This window comes from Tenrec ecaudatus, chromosome 2 (assembly GCF_050624435.1).
Source record: "Tenrec ecaudatus isolate mTenEca1 chromosome 2, mTenEca1.hap1, whole genome shotgun sequence".
Taxonomy (NCBI): Eukaryota; Metazoa; Chordata; class Mammalia; order Afrosoricida; family Tenrecidae; genus Tenrec; species Tenrec ecaudatus.
This window is the reverse complement of record NC_134531.1, coordinates 72124247-72145851: the sequence shown is the minus strand read 5'-3', so window position 1 is coordinate 72145851 and position 21605 is coordinate 72124247. Positions and strand designations below refer to the sequence as shown.

Sequence of the window (21605 nt, the reverse complement as noted above, 5' to 3'; positions counted from 1 at the left end):
GTTCCACCCTTTGGATTCCTGTGATTCTATCCTCAGAACTCTAAACTTGCATCCCACCGATGCTCCTACTTGTCTGCATGTTGGTAACAAGTCCCTCCAACACAGATGCTTTGGCTGTTATTCCAGGCACTAAGACCCAGGTGAGTCTGAACATCTGGGCTGAAAGTAATCAGCCCCTAATCAAAAGAGACAGTAATGAAATTAGGAAGCACTGCATTTTGCAGGCATTTAGCAAGGCTGTAATTGTATCCCTGCCTAAATTCTGGCTTGGAAAGCCATTTGAATCACCATAATTAGCCTATTTCAGGAAGGAAGTGTTCTCTGAGCCAGGGTTTGCAAGCTCCTAAGAAAATCTTCCTAGGGAGTGTTTGCAGGAGTAGAAGTCCAAGTACTTTTGTCGCTGGGAGGACAGAACAGGGGGTGAACTGGACAGAGACCCCCAGAAACGCTGCAAGGCCTCGGGTTGAGTAGACAGGCTTCTTCCAAAGGGTCACATTTACACCAAGCCTTGGCTCCCCCATGTGCTCTTATAAAAAGTTACTTATTTGGGGTCAAAAGTGTGGTGCAGATAGAAAAGGTCGCTTGTATTCATTAACTAAACGGATATTAAGCGCTCATCATGTAGCAAACCCTAAGAAGAGGAAGGAGGAAGATAAACATCTGGGAGCATACAATTGTGAGGCTGCGAACTGGCATGAATAAGAAGGAAGCAACGTCATTTCCTGATAAGATCTTCCCTGTACTTCGAGGAGTTCTTAAAAAATAAGCTGCTATCGTTGGAAAAGAATGCCACAATGAAGTCATCTGCATTAGTGTGTGCCCGCAAAGACTCACAAGGGAAGCGTGCAAGGACACAGGAGTCCTGGGGGCCAACGGGGAAAGCCCACCACCGGCTCCGGTGGCTTGCATGTCTCTGATATTTCAAAGAGCAGCAGTCACCCACAGTGGGCAGGTTTCCGTCAGTAGAGATTTCAGACAAAGAGCGACTGTGGGGGAATGAGATTTCTTAACATGGCTCTTAAGCCCAAGTCTCTCAGTAACTCCCACCAAAGGGTTGGGTGGACTATGCAAACAGGGAGTGTAGAGCACTGAAAGAGGGCATTGGCCAGTTTAGTCAGCACCCCCCTGGCTCTAAGGGTGGGCGGTGGTGAGCCATCGTTGATAGAAATCCTGAGAACCTTGGAAGAGCACATTCATCAGAGATTGGCATGGAGATGCAGCGGAACAGCCTGAGGGTGTGAGGGGCCTACTCTCTATCTGGCCCAAGACTACGAAACTGGGACAGAGTGACGGGCAGGCTGACTAGCTGGCCCATGAAGGCAAAGGCCAAGGGACCACGTGGCTGAGAGACTAAGAACCAGAGAGACTTGGCTGCTGGCTGAGGAGACCAATGACTGTATCCTGACTCTCGGCTGATCCTGACTGGTCACCTATTACCTTCCCTAGTAAACCCCCTTAATTGTGAGTATTGTCTGTGGGTCCTGTGAGGTCATTATAAGGAATTATCAAAGTCAGCATAGATGTAGAGTGGTGTGGGAGAAATGGTGGGTGTCACAGTAGGTGAAGAATGGGCCCCAGAGGTTTGTCTGACACTGCCTCGTGGCAGTAGGGAAGCCAGATGAGGTCAGATACGGCCCTCTATTGTTGTTTATTGCATGAACTAGGAAGAAGCTTGGTGATCTACTTCTGAAAATCAGCCAATGAACATCCTACGGATCACAAGAGACGCCTGTCCAATATCGTGCTGGACAACGAGCACTTAAACCTACCAGCCATCACGGGGATGGCGCAAGACAGGCAACCTTTTGTTCTGTTGTATGCGGGGTCCCCATGAGGCAGCTCCTCCTCCACAGGCACTCACCACCACCACCACCACTACCACACTCTTACAAAGGCAGCATGAAACTGGGACAAATGACAGATGGGACGGGTGTTCAGAGGGAAATGTTGCTAAGTCTTCATGACTTATAAATTTGTTTGGGGTTTTTATTTTTTGAAAAGCCTATAAATAGTTCAAGGTCTGTTTGTTGGTTTTTACAAGGGTTTTCCAGTCGAGGCTGATGGGGTGTCACACTCTGTCTCCAAAGTCTATTTTTGGTATTCCCCTGGGATTTCATCACTCTGCTCCCCTGCTGCTCCGCTGCATGCCCTCAGTAATTTGTATTGTAGGGTACATGCCTAATTCCATAACTGATTTAAAATCATAATAAATAATGTGAATTTTTGTAAAACCATGTGATCACTTGGAGTGAAAATACTTACTGACATAGCTCATTCAGATTCATGAGCTACTGACAGTGAAGATACATGTCTCTATCCATCCCCAATAGCCAACCATCTCACAAGCCAAACCCAGCACCAACAATGAACTTCCATAGAGGAGATGCTGACTCTTGGCGACCCTACAGGACAGTGTAGAGCTGCCCCCGGGGGGTTCTAAGACTGTAACTCTTCATGAGAATGGAAAGGCGAAGCAGACAGTATCGAGTGCTGACCTTGTGGTTACCAGCCCAGTGTGTAACCACTACTCCATCTCACAAAGGACATGTTATGCTGCTACCCAAGGTTCACAGCCAACTGGGAGTGCTTAGCAGAGGGGAGCCCAGAGAATTACCTTATCCAGGATCTTCAGGTCACAGCCTGCCTTCAGGAGGATCTCCACCAATTCCACATTTCCAAGATCAGCAGCGACATGCAGAGGGGTTTGCTGCCTCTGCCATAAGAAAAATTTAAAATGTAACCCACACTCACTGAGGAGGATAAAAACAAAAAGACAAAGAGAAAGTAGAGTTGCCTAGACACGCCGCAAAATGGAACAGAGCAGATATTTTTTAATGGTACAGAGTGCGCTCACTGCAGAATTCTCACAGTAGAAAGGTGAACAAAAGTGGCATGTCTAAGGAGATTCCATGGATACATCGTGGTATATCCATGTATTGGGATATTCACCCACTCCCTGTCATCGAGTCAATTCTGGCACATAACAACCCTATTGGACAGGGTCGAACTGCCCCCATGGGTTTCCAAGACTGTAACACTATATGGGAGTAGAAAGCCTCATTTCTCTCCCAAGAAGTGACTGGTGGTTTCAAACCGCTGACCTTGCAGTTAGCAGCCCAATGCGCAATCACTAAGGGACCGTTAACAGTGATGTTTAGAAAACCATTTCAAAGAGTATGAAAAACAGGAAATACCTATCGTATAACGCGTAAGACCTGAGGAAACAGCACTGCAGCGAAGCTCAATTTCATTAAAAATCCCACACAGAAAGAGAACGGAAGACATCCAGACATTAGCAAAGGTGGTGTCCAGGTGCAGGACTCTTAGGGCATTTTTAGGATGTCAATTTTTTTTCGACATCATAGTGTCTAAAGCATGAGACACTTCACGTTTCTTTGGGGGCTAGTCACGTCCCTATGAAGAGGGTGAGAGTATGTTAGCAAAAACCCACGAAGATACAAGAAAATTACCCATATGAATCTTCTGTTGAAAGGAATGCTGGTGCAAAAACATTCCCAAACTAGTAGGGAAGAAAAGAACCTTGGACTCAATCTAGTGCAGCCGCTTCCTCAAAGAATTGAAGCAACTGCCCCAGGGCCCCGTACTGGGCTGTGGTCAGCAGACCTGAGTTTCCCTCATTGGCCCAGTCCTCTTCCCACCAGAGCACAGGGCCAGCCTGCCTGGGGTGCTGGCACCATTCTTGTCAAGGGGCGTTTATTGAAGACCCACTGTTGGGTGGTGGTGTGTCCCTCTGGGGGGTTAACTTATACGGCAGATCACGTTTACCAAAGGTCTACACCAGCATAAAGTAGTACCTTACATACCCATAAAATCCCACCTTGACAATAATCTTACGCTGAGGCAGGAAAACATAAACAAACCAACTCCCTGCCATCCAGAGGATCCGCAGTCATGGGGACCCTGTAGGCAGAGGAGGGCGCCCCTGTGCGTGTCTGAGGCCCTCACTCTTCCCTGGAGCGGCAAAGCCTCCTCTCTCCCCGTGAAGCAGGCTGGTGGGTTCAAACTGCTGATCTTGCCGTGCGCAGCCTCATTTGTAACCCACTGCGACACCAGTGCTCCTGACAGACGTCAGGAAGGGTAACAAGAACGATATTTCTTGGGTGTACAAACAAATCCTAAGCTTTTCAGTGTCTGTATTACATCTTACTTTTACGTGTCGAGCATGCATTCCTAGGCTGAACAATAATGAAATTGCTGTGATAAATTCTAGCTCCATCATCAGGCACCAAGCCCAAGAAGCACTTCAGCATGCAGCAGATGTGGCCAGCTCTGTCCAAACCGAAATCACACACAGACAGGAGGTTCTGTCTGTGTATGTGGTAAAGGTCTTGCTCATTAGGAGAGAGGTCCATGAAGACACGCGTTAAGGCAGTACGTTTATTTAGTAGGATGTAAGTGTATTTATTAGCAAGAGGCTTTTCCCAAAATACACTTGGGCAAGTAAAGGCTAGCAACGACGGGACTCCTGGCAGAGGAGCAGGGACAGGCGTGAAGGGGGTCCATGTCAGCTGAGTGCAAACTCATCTCCCAGGCTGGTGTGGGAGGATCCTGCAGAGAGCTGAGGCAATGCTCTGTGTGAGATGAGAGAAATGAGTTCAGGGTTCATAATTGTAGGGCTGGCTGGCTGGCTTCTCTCTGGCCTAGAGGAGACACAGATGTGGCTTTTGTAGGGGGGGACCCGAAGTTTTGTCTGTCCTCAGAACCCTAGCGATCCTCTCTCCACATCGGGGCGTCTCCTGGCTAAGAATCCAGCCGGTGGGAAGGGCCTCACCTCACCGGCCGGCCCAGAGAGCAGGCCTTCTGTTCAGACGCCAGCCCGCCACCACCCTCCGCCCCCCCCCCCACCACCCTCCCCCCTGCATTCACTATACTGCCTCCAGTTGCAGCCGGTGGTAGGCACCTTTGAGGAGACATTGGATTCTGCCTTGGCTGACTGCATTTATGGGGATGTTTTATAGTTTTATATCACGAGGTGTCTTTTTGCATTTTTTACCTCCAGGACAAAGGAAGACATATTTAGTGTCTCTTCTATAGAAAAACTCCCCTCCCAATGACAACATATCACTCCTGGAGAGTGACTTTTGGTTGAAAGAGCCTCTGGCAATGTACCTCTGAGCTACTGCTTAGCTATCCAAAGTGCTGGGTCGGAGGAATGGAGGCAGGGTGAGAGTGATGGGGAAATAATGCACTTATTCCTCCCAGGAAGTTTGAAGGCACCTTGAAGTCGATCAAAACAACCACTCAACAGCCACCACCTTGATAACAGACTCCATAGGTTTCCGGTTTGCCTGACTTACCTGATTTAAGATGTCAATATCATGCTGAGCACTTAATAGGCTGTTTACGACTGTGATGTGGTTGTTGATAACAGCTAAATGAAGAGGAGACTCCTTCGGCTGCAGAAGGAAATAAAAATGTCAGGGCCAAGGGCTGCTGAGCTGGTGCTGTCATTCAAATCACAAAGCCTCTCAGTCCAGGAGACAATATCCCCCATTATCCTGAAGACTTCAAGGATGGCCCGGCCCAGCGCTGGTGGATGAGCCATGACTTCCATGCAAGGCTGCTGGTAAACCTCTCTCTCTCTCTCTCTCTCTCTCTCTCTCTCTCTCTCTCTCTCTCTCTCTCTCTCTCTCGCTCTCTCTCTCTCTCACACACACACACACACACACACGCAGACACACATGCATACACACACACGCACACACACTATCCCTATCCCCACCCCCGATTATTCATTCCGGAGCAGTCTACTGAGCATCTCTTATGGGCCAAGGTTTTGTAAGGATTCCGAAAACTCACTGCCATCAGTCGATTCTGACCCATAGGGACCCTTCAGGACAGGGTAGAACAGCCCCTGTGAGCTTCCAAGATTGAAACTCTTTACGCACTTGTGACATGTTGTCAGGAGAGATCAGTCCTTGGGGAAGGACATCATGCTCAGTACAGTGGAGGGCAGTGAAAGAGGAAGTCCCTCAAGGAGATGGACTGACCCAGTGGCTGCTGACCCACTCACTGCAATGAAGGACTCAAGCAGAGGGCCCCTCGGAAGACTGGGGTAGGACCCGGCAGTGTTTCCTTTTGCTGTGCAGACGGCCGGGTGGAGATGGGTTGGAACTAATAGCAACACCACTGGGAGCTGGAGGAGACATGTGGAACAGACTCCCCCTCGGAGCCTCTGAAGGAATAAACAAGACTGACTCCCTGATCTTGGATGACTCGCCCCGAGAATGTGAGAAAACACATTTCTGCTGTTTAACATCACCCACCACTTTGTGGGAGCAGCTGGTGGAAACAAACAGATCATAAAGGGTGGATGTGTAACAGATGATAGCGTGTTAGTCTGGGGACTTTAGAGAAATAAATCCACAAGAACTCATGTATAAGAGAGAGTTTTATATAAAGTTTAAGTGCACATCAAGAAAACATCCCAACCCAGTGCTGCCCAAGCCCACAAGTCCAACATTAACCCATTAACCCATATGTCCAACACTAATCCACAAAGTCCCCCTCCATCTCACAAAACAGATGCAATGATGCCAACTGCAGGAGGAAAGCCGAGTCAGTGAACATGTAAGCATCTCAGCACTGGCAAGGGTCTCCACAGGGCTGCTCCAGCACCCAGGGCTGCATCAGGGTAGGTCCATGTGGCTTCTCCTCAGGGATGTCTTGCAGGAAGTGAGCCTTGCCAGCTAAAGCAGGGAACTGGCTAAGGCAGCTGCACCCTGGTACGACCGTCAGAAAGCAACAGACCCGAGAACTAGAAAAGCGAGGCTCACCAAGCCATTTATCTCACCGCCCTTCAATTAACCCCACATGTGTTTATCGCCCAGGTTGGCACAATAAACTTTAACTATCTCAGATAGTAATGAGGAGCACCAGTTAAGCATGCTTGTTCAACAAGGCTTATAATGGTACTGACTGAACATGCCCTGCTCCAACACTTGATACTCTTTTTAAAATATGGGGCAAATAATCTTCTCACTCACAATAACTCTACAAGTCATTTTATAGAAGAGCCACAGAGAGATTAAGCAAGTTGTACAAAGCCTTGGAAGTGGCAGAGGCAGGATTTAAACCGAGACCTACCAACTTCACCCTGTGTCCCAAGCAGTAGGAAAGATGGGTAGACTGAGAGGAGAGAGAAGTCATGAGGGGCAAGTGCTCTCAGCCAGTATACAGAGGGTAAGACACTATGGCTGAGGAAGTCAGAGGCTACCTGTGGCAGTTACATCATCTGTCAACTTGAGGGAAGGAGTGGAGTCCAGCCCTTCAATCAGGTCATAGCCAATGAGGCCTCTGTGTTGGCGTGGCCTTCCCCTGGGGGTTCTGGGAACTCCTGTCTTCCTCCCTGGAGGTAGGACACACACTCTCTGCTTCACATCCTGTTGACGAGCCACAAAGAGACACACTGATGGCAGCCAGAGACGGGAGCTGTAGGAGCCACATGGAGTCCCACGTCAATGCTGAGATACTTCCACCACCATTGGATCCACAATACTTTTCACCCACTGGCCTGTGATCTTCTTACATTTTGCGTCATTGCTGTGTGAGTCTGACGAGGAATTTATGGACCGGTATCAGACATATGGGCTAATATCAGACTCATGGACTTGATCTGGACTGGGCTGGGATGCTTCTTAATATACAATTACTGTTTGATATGAAGCTCTTTCTTATACACATATGAGTGTCTATGAAATTGTCTCTCTAGTCAACCCAGATGAACACACTCCCCTGGTAGGCAAGGGAAAGGGGAGATGAAGAGGGGATGGGAGAGGCAGAGTGCGTAGAAGGTCTCTTCTGCTCAGGAATCATCTTCTCCCTTGCAGCACAGAGCATGAAGAAGAGAAAGCATCCCACCCCGAGAAGAGGACAGTGCCATGGCCTGCTGCCCTGCTGGGGCCCAGCCCCTCCGAAGAAACAGGAAGTGCCCTTGGCCTGGATCAGGCAAATTCAGAGCCAGTTCCCCTGAATGCCGCTCTCTGAAAACAATCAGACATGGTCTAAATCACATCCCTTCTCTCAAGCTAATACAATAAATAGTAATGGATAAGCAAGATCAGAGGAAATAATATTCTCACCGGAGAAATGAAAACAAGGTGAAAAATAGAGGAATGTTTTCCATCTCATTCCAACACAGAAGAGCTTTGTTCATTCTAGCAAAGGTAATTGAAACGCTCGGAAACCTCAATCAGTAGAAAAGATTGACTTTCAAAAGGAAAACAAGGTCTGCTTCAGCTAAGGGAGAAAATGATCATTCTTTTTTTCCCCCTTCATATTTACAGCTGCTTCATCATTTTCCCAGACAGATAAATTTAATATAAGAATCATGGTATCTCTAGACACCTGAGAAAATGTTATTGCATTCAAGATAAATACTGAAAACACCATGATGTCCTCTTGTCCTGAACCGTCCATCAATTTTTAATGTTCATCCTCTGGATTTTGTTTCTCAAGATTGAGACGGACTGCCCCAAAGAAGTCAGTCCACCTTCCCCGAAAGAATCCCTCCCTTGTGAAGCATCTCATTCCCCAGACTTATCTACCGGGAGCATCTCCCTGCACAGCCCACCTCTCGTGCAGGGATGAAAGCCCTCAGTGTTGCTGTCACAGACTCACTTCCACTTTCTGGTGCAAATCCACCTTCTCCTGGAGCAGGAAACTGACAAGAGATCTGTGGCCATTCTGGACTGCTACCTGCAAAGCAGTGATATTGAGCTGCAAGAGACAGATGGAGAAGGCCAGGGGAGAGTCCCATCAGAATCCAACATACATTCAGATGCTTGTCTTGTGGCACTTAATGCAGTGACATATTGTGACAAATTTCTAAAGGAAATTTGAAGCGTTTCCAATTATTGCAAGGGGGACTGTGATTTCTAAGTATCCACCATCAAGAGTCCAGTCCAATGAAGTGAAAGTGTGTGCCTTGAGCATAGCTCTCTTATAGAAGAGGATCTATATGCGCCTTGAGCATAGCTCTCTTCTAGAGGAGGATCTATGTGTGCTTTGAGCATAGCTCTCTTCTAGAGGGGGATCTATATGTGCCTTGAGCATAGCTCTCTTACAGAAGAGGATCTATATGCGCCTTGAGCATAGCTCTCTTCTAGAAGAGGATCTATATGTGCCTTGAATATAGCTTTCTTCTAGAGGAGGATCTATATGCACCTTGAACATAGGTTTCTTCTAAGGGGGATCTATATGTGCCTTGAGCATAGCTCTCTTCTAGAGGAGGATCTATATGCGCCTTGAACATAGCTTTCTTCTAAGGAGGATATATATGGGCTTAATCTCAACGGCAGCTGAGGCATAGAACTGGACGGGGCACACAGCACACACATCAATGGCGATGCGCTCTACAGCAGTTGGCTAGTGGGTAAGTGATTCACAACTAGTTAGTTGATAAAGCTACCATTTAAATCAAGATTTGTCTGATACAGAGGTTCATCTCTTTCATTTGGTAAAAATAAAATAAGTCCATTCTGAGGGGGGGAAAAGTAATCCAACAGTATAAGTAGAGATGGTGAGAATGACAATGGAGTGTGAAGTCTGTAACTAATGTTGTTGGACTATTCATGTAGATATCATGAATAGATGTGTTTGTATATATTGCACCAAAATTAAGTGGAAAAAAGTTAAGCCCGAGTCCAAGGTATCTAAAAGCCAGAGGCAAAGCTAAGTTTAATCTTTTTCACCCCTTCTCTAAGGATCTCTGGTGGCACAATGGGTTAAACCTTGGGCTGCTAACCTCAAGGTCCGTGGTTCAAACCCATCAGGGTCTTCTCGGGAGGAAGAAGACAAGGCTATGTGCTCCCACAGAGATTTACAGTCTTGGAAAGCCTACAGGACAGTTCTACTCTGTCTTTTAGGGTCAGTAGGAATTGGACTCAGCTCAATGGCAGTAGATTTCCTTTGCATGGAAGGAGCCTTGGTAGCATAGTGGTTAAGCACTTGGCTGATGATGCAAGGGTAGGGGGTTCGAATTCAGCAGCCACTCAACTGAAGGAACGTATGTCAACCTGCTTCTGTAGGGATGTATGGCTTTGGAAAAAGTACCCATTAATGAAGACACAGATAAGCAAATTTGGGGACATACATACAAAGGAATACTAGACAACCAGAAAAAACAACCAAGAGTTTGTGATACACAGGTTTGTAACATAGAAGGTCCTGGAGGATATAATGCCAGGGGAAATAAGTCAAATACATATATGGATACAGAGTGCGTGACAATAATAGATAAATAAAGAGAATTGTGGCCACATTGTGGTAAATGTAACTAATGTCATGAGCAATTTGTATAGAAAGTGTGGAATGGAAATCTAACTTTCTGTGGAAGCTTGACCCCCAAACACAAATATATAGGGTTATTTAGAAACCCTATATAATGGTCTATTCTGTCCCATAGGGCAGCTCTGACTCAGACTCTAGAGCACCAGGTTTGGTTTTTCCCTCTCTGCTTCTCCTAAAAATATAAAGTGGACTAACTAGAAACATTCTTCTCCCCCTAGATCCTAGGAACCTCCTTCCTGCGTAAAAATAGGTCGCCCAGAGAAGTACCTCCACACTCCTCTGTCTAATTGTCTGTGGTTCCTACCAGCTCTACTTTTTCCAGATAATGGCCTCAAAGTAAGGCTGGCTTTCCACCTATGTTCAGTGTCCCTTGTTGCCCTGTTGCTCACCTCCATCAGCTCTTCTTGTTCCCTTTGCAACTGGCTGCCTCCCATGTCCCCGTGATTTCCTGTTATGGATTGAACTGTGTCACCCAAAAGGAGAGATTGTACTTCCAGCCCCACCAGCACGTCTTCTGAAAGAGCAGAAACAGCAAGTTTGAAGAGATTATCAGTTATGTGAGCATGAGGTTCCCCTGGAGTAGGCCGGGCCCTAATCCTATAGGATCAGAGTCTTGCAAAAAAGAGAAGAGACAGCAGTGGGGACGCCATGTGGCACTGTAGCTGCACTCCAAGGAAGACCTGGAGCGATCGGAAGCTGGGAGAGGCATGGAACCCTCTGCCTTAAAGTCTCCGGAGAAGAAGCGTGGCCGACAGGCGTACCGTGGACTCCCAACTTCCAGAACTGTGAGGCAGCAAGTTCCTGCTCGTACCGGCCTCCAGTTGGTGGCATTTTGTTCCTGAAGCCCCCAAACACTCACTCAGTGCCCAAGCTAGCCGCAAGTGACTTACAAGCAGGGTCTGGTCTTAAGAATTCTGCCACTGGGGTGGCTTGCAATGAATTAAGCTATGGGTGGATTTATATCTATATCATTATCTTTGTGAGTTGCTAATTAGGTGAAGGTTTACATTTCAGATCACACGTTTTTCTTTCAACAACTTAAACTACTTAACCACGCCGTGCCTCCCCCTCCCCAATAGCTTGCCTTGCCTCGCGCTCCATTTCCTGTCTCCCTCCTGTAGAATACTATCTTCCTTCCCCAAGTTAACACCCGCCGACCCTCGAATCCCACCACTTGTCTGTCTGTGTGTCCTCCTGGGGCGGCTGGTGTGTTGCTGTGATGCTGGAAGCTGTCCTTGGAGGAGGGCGCCGTGCTTGGTAAAGCAGAGGGGCAGTGAACGAGAGCTACAACAATGAATGGACTCAGGCATAGGAGCAATTGTGAGGATGGTGCAGGGCCGGGCAGAGTTATGTTCTGTTGTGCCTAAGGTCGCTATGGGTCAGAACTGACTCGATGGCACCTAACATCCGCCCCACTAATCTATTGCTTCATTTTATCTCCCTTATCTCCCTTCTTGGTAACTATCAAAGTCTGTTTCCTTTGGTATGAAAACTTTTATCTTGATTTCCCACCCCTTACCACAATGGTCTCATACAATATTTGTCCTTCTGTGATTGACTAATTTCACCGGCATCAGGTTCGCCAGGTCCATCCATGCCATGCGATGCTTCATCATTTCATCATTATTTTTCAGTGACGCATAATATTCCATGTGTGTATCCGTTTCTTTCTCCAATCTTGCGCGCCTGGGCGCTTAGGTTGGTTCCATGCTGCTGTTTGGAAACAGAGCTGTGATGAACATGAGCGTGCCGATGTCTGTTCGTGTTATGGCTCTCACTTCCTTAGGAAATACACCCAGCTTGGCAGGCTCGTGCTGCATTTCTAGTCCCAGTTGCTCTAGGTCGTGTCATATCGCTTTCCAGTGTTACAGCAGCCACCCAAGGTTCAGTCTCTGAATCCTCTCCAGCATTTGTGATTTTCTGGGATCTTGCACTTTGCCGGCAATGCCACTGTGAGGTGGTATCTTGTCGTGGTTTTGATACTAATCTCTCGTTTGGCTAGTGATCATGAGTATTTCTTCATAGGTATGTGGATGAATAAATTGTTAGTTAATTGATTGTGTGTAAGATGTACAAGTGTTTTCAGGTCCTCAAGCCAAAGATGCCATATGAAAAAAAAATTTTCCCCTGCAATGGCTGTCTCACTGTCTCGTATCCGACAGGTTCTTCTGCATGATAACCTTGTGATTCCCCCATCAAAAGGTGGAGTTCATTTCTTCACCTCTGGAATCTGGATGGGCCCTCTAATTAACTTCTCTGACCAATAGAAAATGCTAGAATACCACTATGCTCGTTCCAGGCAAAGCCCTCAACTGGTCTGGCAGCTTCTGTGTCCTGCAATGTTTCCTCCTGGAGCCTAGCTGCCTTTCTGTGAGAAGGTCGAGACTCGTATGAAGGGCCATGTGTTGGAGCTTAGTCAACACTCCGTATACGACAGCACCAACTGCCAGCCATGCGACAGCCAGTGGCGACATCCAATATCTAACTGCATCCATATGTTGTTGTTAGTTATCGTCAGTTCCAGCTCACAGGGACCCGAAGTACAACAGATAAAAGACGGCCTGGTCTGGCACCATCCTCATAATGATTAGTATGGTTGAGACCATAGGTCCATCCAGCCACTGGGTCAATCCATCCTGTTGAGAGTCTTCCTCTTTTTTGCTGACAGTCTACGTTACTCATATGACGTCCATCCGACTGATCCCACCACTGGCCTCCTCTGCTCTGCTGCCTCTGCAGCCGTGGCTGCTTCTGCTGCTCCATTTCAGACAGGGATCTCCTTCACTCTCCACTGCTGGTCCTCCTTTCTGGACGGTCCTGGAGTTCTCTCCTCTCCTGCTTCTGAGGTGGCTCTCTTAATCACAGAGGAATGGCACCCCAAGCTAACCAATCCTCATGCCCCAAATTCATGAGCTACAGGCTTGCCATCCCTGCTTCTGAGAAGCGTTCTGATTGCACATCTTCCATGAGAGATGGATTCATTCTTCTGGTAGTCCACAGTATATGCAATGTTTTTCACCAACATCATAATTTGTAACCACATAAGAGATGCAAAGTGAAGCTCACCCAGCTGAGCCCAGCCAACCTATAGAACCATGAAAAAGGATGCTAAAGGTAATCATTGTTTTAAGCTATTACGCTTTCAGTTGTTATGAAGCAAGAGATAATTGAACAGTATACTCTGACTAGCTGAATTCCAGCTTGAGCTGAGAACAAATGTCTGTGTGGTTTTGCATGAGTGGTCTCTGAGACTGTGTGGTAGTTACATAACCTTGTGTCAACTTGAGGATAATAAGAGTGAAGGGGTGAAGTCTAGTCTGTCAATCAGGTCACACAGCCTGATGCCTCCTTGTGGGCGTGGCCTTCTCATGAGGATTCTGGAAACTTCCTCCCTTCCTGGAGGCAGGATGCACTCTCTGCTTCACATTTCTGTTGAGGAGAAACACTCAGGAGCTGGAGGAGCCACGTGAAGATACTTCCACTGCCACTGGATCCACAAGACTTTGCACACACCAGCCTGTGATCTTCCTGCATTTGGCATCATTTCATGTGACTGCATGAGTCTGAACACTGATTTATGGACTAGTATCGGACTTTTAAGTTAATATCGGACTTGTGGACTTGATCTGGACTGGTCTGGGATGTTTCTTAATATACAATTACTCTTGATAGAAAACTCTCTCTTACCCATATATGACTGTCTCTGGATTTGTTTCTCTAGTCAACCCAGACTAATGTAGTCAGGATCTGTCTTTCGTGGTAAAAATGATATAACTATCTACATTAGTTTTCGATTGCTGCTATAACACATTACCCCAGATTTAGTTTTTTAAATGATCTAAATTTATTATCTTACAGTTTTGGAGTTCTGAAATCTGAAATCAGTCTTGTTGGGTTAAAATTAAGGTGTCCACAGGGCTGTATTCCTTGGAGTACAGGGGGCCTCTGGGGAAGAATGTGCTTTCTTGCCTTTTACAGCTTCTAAAGGCTGCCCATATTCCTTGGCTTGTGACCATCCGTCTCCTTCTTCAGTGCCAACAATGGAAGATTGAGTCCATGTTATATCCAATCACTTTGACTTCCTTGTCAGCCTCCTTCTTCCACTCTAGAGAATCCCTGTGATTACACTGGGCCCACCAGATTAATTCAGAATTGTTGTATTTTAAGGTCCCTTGGCTAGGAAGTGACCTTCATTACATCTGCAATCTAGATTCCCTTTTGCTATGTCACTTCACATCTTCACAGGCTCCAGGAATTAGGGTGTGAACATCTTTGGGCTGGATGAGGGTAGGGAGTGGGGGAGGGGGGTGTCACACTTTTCTGCCATCATACTGTCTTACTTCCTCCTTTCAAACCTAGTAACAGTGGGAGTGTAAGTCAATATGTATAGCAGTCATTCTAATATATATGATGTGCTAGGCACTATGTAAGCTCTTCTGGTGGTATAGTGGGTTATGCATTGAGGGGCTAACCACAAGGTCAGCAGTTCAAACCTGCAGGAGCTAGATGAGACTTTCTGCTCATCGAGGCTGTAAACTGTTACAACCTAGGAAACTCACAGGGGCAGTTCTGCTCTGTCCATAGGGTCACCGGGAGTCGGAAGTGCCTCAATGGCAGTAAGTTGAGGTTTAGAGGGATTATGTTAGATGGTGGAAGAGATCTACAGGTGAATAATCTCTGACATTATGGGATTTAAGTTCCCATGTGAGTGAAGAATCAATCTCTAGAATGACCACCATCTATAGATTAGCAGGCCTGTTCCTCAGTAAATCAATATATTTAGAATAAATGTCTTTATTGGATTTTAGCGATCAGCAGAAGAAGAGCATCAGGTAGTGAGGAGTGCTGCAGGGTGAAGTGAAAGAGCAGGACTGAGTGGCTATTTTCTCATGGGTGCTCAAGGGAGGCTTCTTTGGCAAGGGGGCAGTGAATTGGTCCCAGAATAGAAGTGTCCTCATTGGGATGATCCAAGGCCTCCTAAAACAAGAGCAAGTCTGAGAAGAACTCAGAGCTGGGGAGCCCACAGCAGGGGGAACTGTGGGAGGCTTCAGATTTTGCCCATAAGGCATTGCAGCACAATCTACAGAGTCTACAGACGTTTCAGGGACCCAAGAAATATTGAAGCCTAAAAATAAAAAAATATTAAAAAGATTATTTGTTCCCGGATGCTAAAAGAAAACCTCGAAATTGAAGTGAATAAATTTTTAATCGGCATAGTCATACTTCATTGATTGTTAAATGTAAAATTCATAAAATATTCATTTCGCTTGTAAACAATTTGTAGGTCAAAATTTTTCACCTCGCCAATGTTCCCAAGTGTGTACCCAGAGTTCTAAGAAATCAGAGTCAATTATAAATGATTTTTCCCTAGCTAAACAGCTAAATAAAACCAAAAAGAGAACTTTCTAAACCTTGAAAAATAACTTACAACTAAAAAATACATTTAATGTGGGATGCGTTTAGATAGGTTTGATAATATATATAATAAAATGTCCAGAATTATGAGTTTTTAGGGCCTGCCAAGAGGGCTTGGTAACATTACACGAGGACTGGGTAACAAGGCCCCAAAGAGAGCCTGCTAATCACACTCTGGGTAACCCCTCAATCTAACCTAAAAACTGAGGACCAAAAACCTCACTGTCCTCGGGTTGATGCTGATTTATAGTGACCCTCTATGACAAGGTCGATCTGTCCCTATGAGTTTTCGAGACTAACTTTTTTGTCGGAGTAGAAAGCCCCATCTTTCTGCCTCGGTGTAGCTGGTGCTTTTGAACCACTGATCTTGTGGTTCGTAGCTCAATGCATAAGAACCATGCCACAATCTCACCCCAATCTCCTACTCAAGTATGTCCTTGTAACTCCTTCTCTAGGTTGGGGTGGGGTGCACAAAAGCAATCTCCCAGAGAACAAGATTCATTACTGTCAGCAGGTGGAAACACCTCCCAGATGAAAGGCAGAAAGTAACGACCTGCAGCTGTGAACACAAGCAAAGCGCAAACCCATCCCTGCTGGAGCATGTCCTCTACTGCTGGCTTCTTGTTTCTCCTTTGCCTGTTTCCCCAAGGTCTGCAAGGGGTTAAGCAGAGACGGGTGTGGACCACAGTGGAGGCTCAGGTAGTTGACCCAGGAAATTGATAATGAACTCAGAAGGTAAAGTACATAAAACTGTAAAAGTTGAACTATTATGGACTCAGGATGGTTTCCCAGCTACATAGCCCGGCAGTGTGTGGTGGCCCTGGTTGTGCAGATCTCTAGCAGGTAGAGCTGGCAGTCTTAGCCTGGTTGGGAGAACACGTGTGAAAACCGTTTTAAAGCAGCATCTCTCTGAGGGCAAAAGAATGAAGGATAGGCATGAGGGGGGAAGAGCAAATGAGTGAGCATATGGGGCTTGAGACGGTGAGGTCGTGCCAGGGACTGGAGGTTGGCTGTGGACCGGGAACGAGGCGGGGGGCCGCACACTCTTCAAATCCTGAACTTAATTTCTCCCAAGTTTTATTGGCATATAGTTCAAGTACCCTAAAATTTAATAGTTCAATCACATCAAAAGAGTTGTACATTACACCTTTCCTATCAATTCTTCATTTGTGCTTAGTTATTGCTTAAATAGATAACATCCTGATAAGTGGAGAAAAAGTTGAATTTGTCAAGGATTTCGTCCTGCTTGGATCCACAATGTTCATGGAAGCAGCAGTCAAGAAACCAACCGACCCATGCACTGAACCAGACCCTTTAAAGTGCTGAACACCAGGGAGGTTGGTTTAAGGACTAAGGTGCCATTGATTGTCAAAAGGTCAAACATATCTGTCTTGGAAGAAGTACAGCCAGAATGCTCCTTAGAGGCAAGGATGGCGAGACTTCATCTTACCTGCTTTAGACAAGTTGTCAGGAGAGACTTCATCTTCCATAATTTGGATATTTTGTCAGAGAATAACAGTCCCTGGAGAAGGACCTCATGCTTGGTAAAGTGGAGGGGCAGCAAAAGAGAGGAAGGCCCTCCAGGGGGGGTGGTTGGCACAGTCAATACCGCAATGGACTCAAATCTATGAACAATTATGAGGATGGTGCAGGATTGGGAAGTGCTTTCATTCCGCTGCGCATGACGTTGCTATGGGTTGGGACCAACTTGACTTGGCTGTGCCGAAAAGCAACGTTGCCTAAGTAAACTCGCAGCATCTGTGGGCATCAGCTCACACTGTTTACATTTCCCTCCCAACCCTTTCACACTCCCCCTTCTCTCTCTCTCATGTATATAGACACACACACACTCTGCAAATATACATGAACAAACGTGTATCTTTTCCAACTGGTGTTCTATCATGGGAGAACTGGTAACCTTGTGGTTACGTGTTTGGCTGAAATACAAAAGGTCAGCAGTTGGAAACTAAGCAGCTGCTTCAAAGGAGAAAGACTGGGCTTTCTCCTCCCTTAAAGAGTTAACAGTCTCAGAAATTTATAGAAGCAGTTTTATCCTGTCCTATAAGGGTTACTATGAATCAGCATTGACTCAATGGCAGTGAGTTTGGTCTAGTTCTATTATGAACATATTCCTAAACAACCATATCCTTCGTGTTGACTATTAGTATTTTTAATAGCAACATAAATTCCCAAGAAACAGATGCACCAAGCATTTATTCAGCCTTGCCCTGCCATTCACTGCACGTGCAGGCTGTGTCTATTTCCTGACTGACTATCCAAGGTAAGCTCAGCATCTAGATGACTGCATGTAGCTCTTCCTCCTTTTTGATTATCTGCTAAGCAGGATTTCCCACAGACTGGGGGAAACCATAGGGCACTCTGCACCAATTTACATCCTGCCAGCAGAATAAACCCGCTGCTGTGGAACTGATTGCGACTTGTAGCGACCCTATGTAGGGTTTCCAAGACAGTAAGTCTTAGCAACAGCAAATAGCCTCATCTTTCTCTGAAAGAGCTGCTGGTGGGTTTGAACTGCCAACCTTGTGATGATAACACAGCTCAATGAGCAACACAACACACCACCTGCACACCTTGCCAGCAGAATACAAAGGTGTAAAACATGGCTAGGGTTGGATGTTATCCTGAGTTCTAGTGTTTAACCATGTCCCTTTGAAAAGGAAATTGTTAACACATTAGGCTAATATGGAAAGATATCTCAGAATATATTGGCAATTGGGGGGCATAGTAGGCATTTAAGGAAACGCACTAGGTCTGGGTCTTCTAACTCATAGAGTCACTTTCTTTGGGGATATGAGAGATCATCAAAAGGTTCGGGGAAAAGTGCATGGTGTGTAAAGTATAGGCCAATAAACTCTTTTAAAATGCTTACAGAAAAGTTCCGTTATTTTAATTCAAGTTTTCCACAACCTTTAAAACAATCATTTCTTCATTCATTCTCCAACTAGTTACATGATTTTAATTCTCATGCCAATTCCAAAAGATTAATAAAAATGGCCATTTTGTTGCCCAATTTTGCAGGTCGAGAAACGGGATCTTAGAGGGTAAGGTCACCCAGCAGGCAGATAAACCCCCAACCAGAACCAGCTGGGCTTTTCTATGGCGAACACTTTGCCAGCACCTACTAGGTACAAGATGAGTTGCCATGGAGAAAAGAAACAATAGTGTCTCTTTGTTTCAGGGGTGATAACTATTTGCTTCGTTGGCTCCGTTCGCAATGATCCCTTTCCCAATGGATGGGAATGGGGGGGTTGCTATTCCAGAGAAAATAGGGAGGAGCAGAGGGAAATCGCTCATTCCTACCTCAAACCAAGCACAGGATACACTTGAATACAAAAAAGATTGTGGAAGGAAGAGGAGGATGAAAGAAAGAGTGTGGGAGAGAGTGAGTGCAGGACCAAATTCTCCCAGGAGGATTTCGAGGCCCTCCCACTGCCTGAGTGGCCGTGGCGCGCAGAACATACTTTATTTGGAATGTTGGCATCACTTCCTGCTGCCAGGAGCACTTTGCAGCATTCTTCGTGGTCCCCTTCCGCGGCCAGGAAGAACGGTGTCTCTCCATTCTATCAAAAAGCAAACTGAAAATTAACTCCCCGCCCCCCCCACCCCCGCCCCGGCATGGAATGCAATTACTTGAGAAACAGTGTGCTCTCTGCACTCCGCTCCTCATAATCGTGCCCGTTGCCATGGAGTCGATGCCAAGCCCTGGCTGCCCCCTGCGTGCCGGACTAGAACTGAATATGCAGAAGTAGATCACTCGACCTTTCTCCCCAGGTGCTCCTGGGTGAACTTGAATCTCCAAGCTTTCAGTGAGAAGCCTGAGCCCATGAACCATTCTCGCCAGCCAGAGATGCCCTTAATAATGATAGCATTGGGGAGCTTCTAAGGGTATGTGTTAAGCTACTAACTGCAAGGGCAACAGTTAGAAACCATCAGCTGCTCTGCAGAAGAACGCTACAGCCTGAAACCCACAGGGGAAGTTCAAACGTGGCCGATAGGGTCCTGTGCTACAGAATCAACTTGGTGGCAGTGAGTGAGTTTACTGTGTATCGGGCTGAAAGTGTCAAGGCTGTGTGCTTCCGCACAGTCTCCCAACAACCCTGAGAAGTAAGGGTTAATATCATCTCTACTGTACAAATAAGAACATTACGCCTTGGCTGAAAAGTGGTAGCTCTTTGGCTCCAAAGTCTGCACTGTTCGCTGCTCTGCTGTCCCCTCCTAGAGGCCCCATCGGCGGGGCATTTTCAATCTCCAGTGTGTGTGGAAGCTGGGCGATGAGTCAGGGAGAGCTGAGAAGAGTCGATGCGTTTGAATTACGGTGCTGGTGAAGAATACTGACTGCTCCAGCCGGCCAGAAGAATGGACCGATCTGTCTCGGAATGCTCCTTAGAAGGGAGACCGGCAAAACTTTAGACAAGTTAGCAGGAGGGGCCATTCCTTCCAAAAGTACAGGGTAAAGAGATCAACGAAAAAGACGAAGACACTCAAGGAGATGGCAGGCACAGTGGCTGCAACAGTGAGCACAAACCTGAGTGGAAGAGGGCGCAGTGTTCCCTCCTCGTGGATGGTTGGTCGCTATGAGTTGGAATTGACTCGGTGACACCCAACAACATCATCTACAGTGCATGTCCCTAGTTCTAATTCATATAACAACAATCACGACAACAACAAAACCAACCTCACACTCATTGCCCTTGAGTTAGTTGACGCCACCTCACAGCAACCCTGTTGGGACAGGGTAGACTGCCCTTGTGTGTTTCTGAGACTGTAACTCTTTACTGAGGTAGGAAGACCAGTCTGATGGATTTGAACGGCTGACCTTGTGGTTAACAGCCCCACAAGTAACCACTACACCACCCGGGCTCATATTAATGCATATAGTGAACATTTATTAGATATCTACTGTATGTCAGTATAGATTACAACTCAATATAAAGAAAACAAAAATCTTCAGGCTGGACCATTTACCATTTATTATGGTAAATGGAGGAAAGAGAGTAGTTGTTGAGAATTTCATCTTATTTGGATCCACACTCAATGCTCCTGGAAGCAGCAGTCAAGAGATCAAATGGCATAAATCTGCTGCACAAGATCTCTTTAAAGTGTTGTAAAGCAAGGATGTCACTTGGAGGACTAAGGAGCGCCCGATCCAAGCCATGGCATTTTTAATTACCTCATATGCATGTGACAGCTGCACACTGAAGAAGGAAAATTAAAGAAAAATCGATGCATTTGAACTGTAGTGTTGGCGAAAAACATTGACAGTACTGCTGGAAAGATTGCCACGGATGGTCAAAAAAAAAACAAACCCTCCAAAACAAACAAACAGATTGCCAAAAGAACAAACAGATCTGTCTTGGAAGAAGTACAGCCAGAATGCTCCTTAGAGGTAAGAATGGTGAGACGTCATCTCATGTACTTTGGACATGTTGTCAGGAGAGACCAGTCCCTAATGAAGGAAATTCTGCCTGGTTAAGTGGAAGAGCAGTGAAAAAAGAGGGAGATCTTCCACAAGACAGACTGGCACAGTGGCTACAGCAATGGACTCAGTCATAAGAACAATTGTGAGGATGGGGCACCACCGTTGTATAAACGGCCGCTATGAATAGGAATTGACTTGACGATGCTTATCCACAACAACACGACCGTAAGTCAGGGAGCCCTGGTGGTATGTACAGTAGAGTTAGCAGTTCAAATCAACCCGCTGCTCTGAGGGAGGGAGAGAAAACAATGACATTGACCGTTCCCAGAAAAGTCTACAGCCTTGGAGGTCAGAGAAGTTCTACTCTGCCCTACAGGAACCGACTCGCTGGCAGGAGGTTTTTCTTTGCTTTTGAACTACCAGACACTCATAGGCATTG

At 46.3% G+C, this 21605-nt stretch overlaps 1 protein-coding gene across 1 annotated transcript in view; it reads right to left on the bottom strand.

Moving 5' to 3' along the window:
- The window catches only part of ANKDD1B (ankyrin repeat and death domain containing 1B), a 79661-nt gene that overhangs the window by 14211 nt on the left and 43845 nt on the right, over nt 1–21605 (bottom strand). Inside the window, exons 8-10 of the mRNA XM_075542662.1 lie at nt 8641–8739; nt 5319–5417; nt 2615–2713 (exon numbers count right to left, since the gene is read on the bottom strand). Of these exons, the coding sequence (XP_075398777.1) occupies nt 2615–2713; nt 5319–5417; nt 8641–8739 (297 nt within the window). The remainder of the gene's footprint in view (nt 1–2614; nt 2714–5318; nt 5418–8640; nt 8740–21605) is intronic.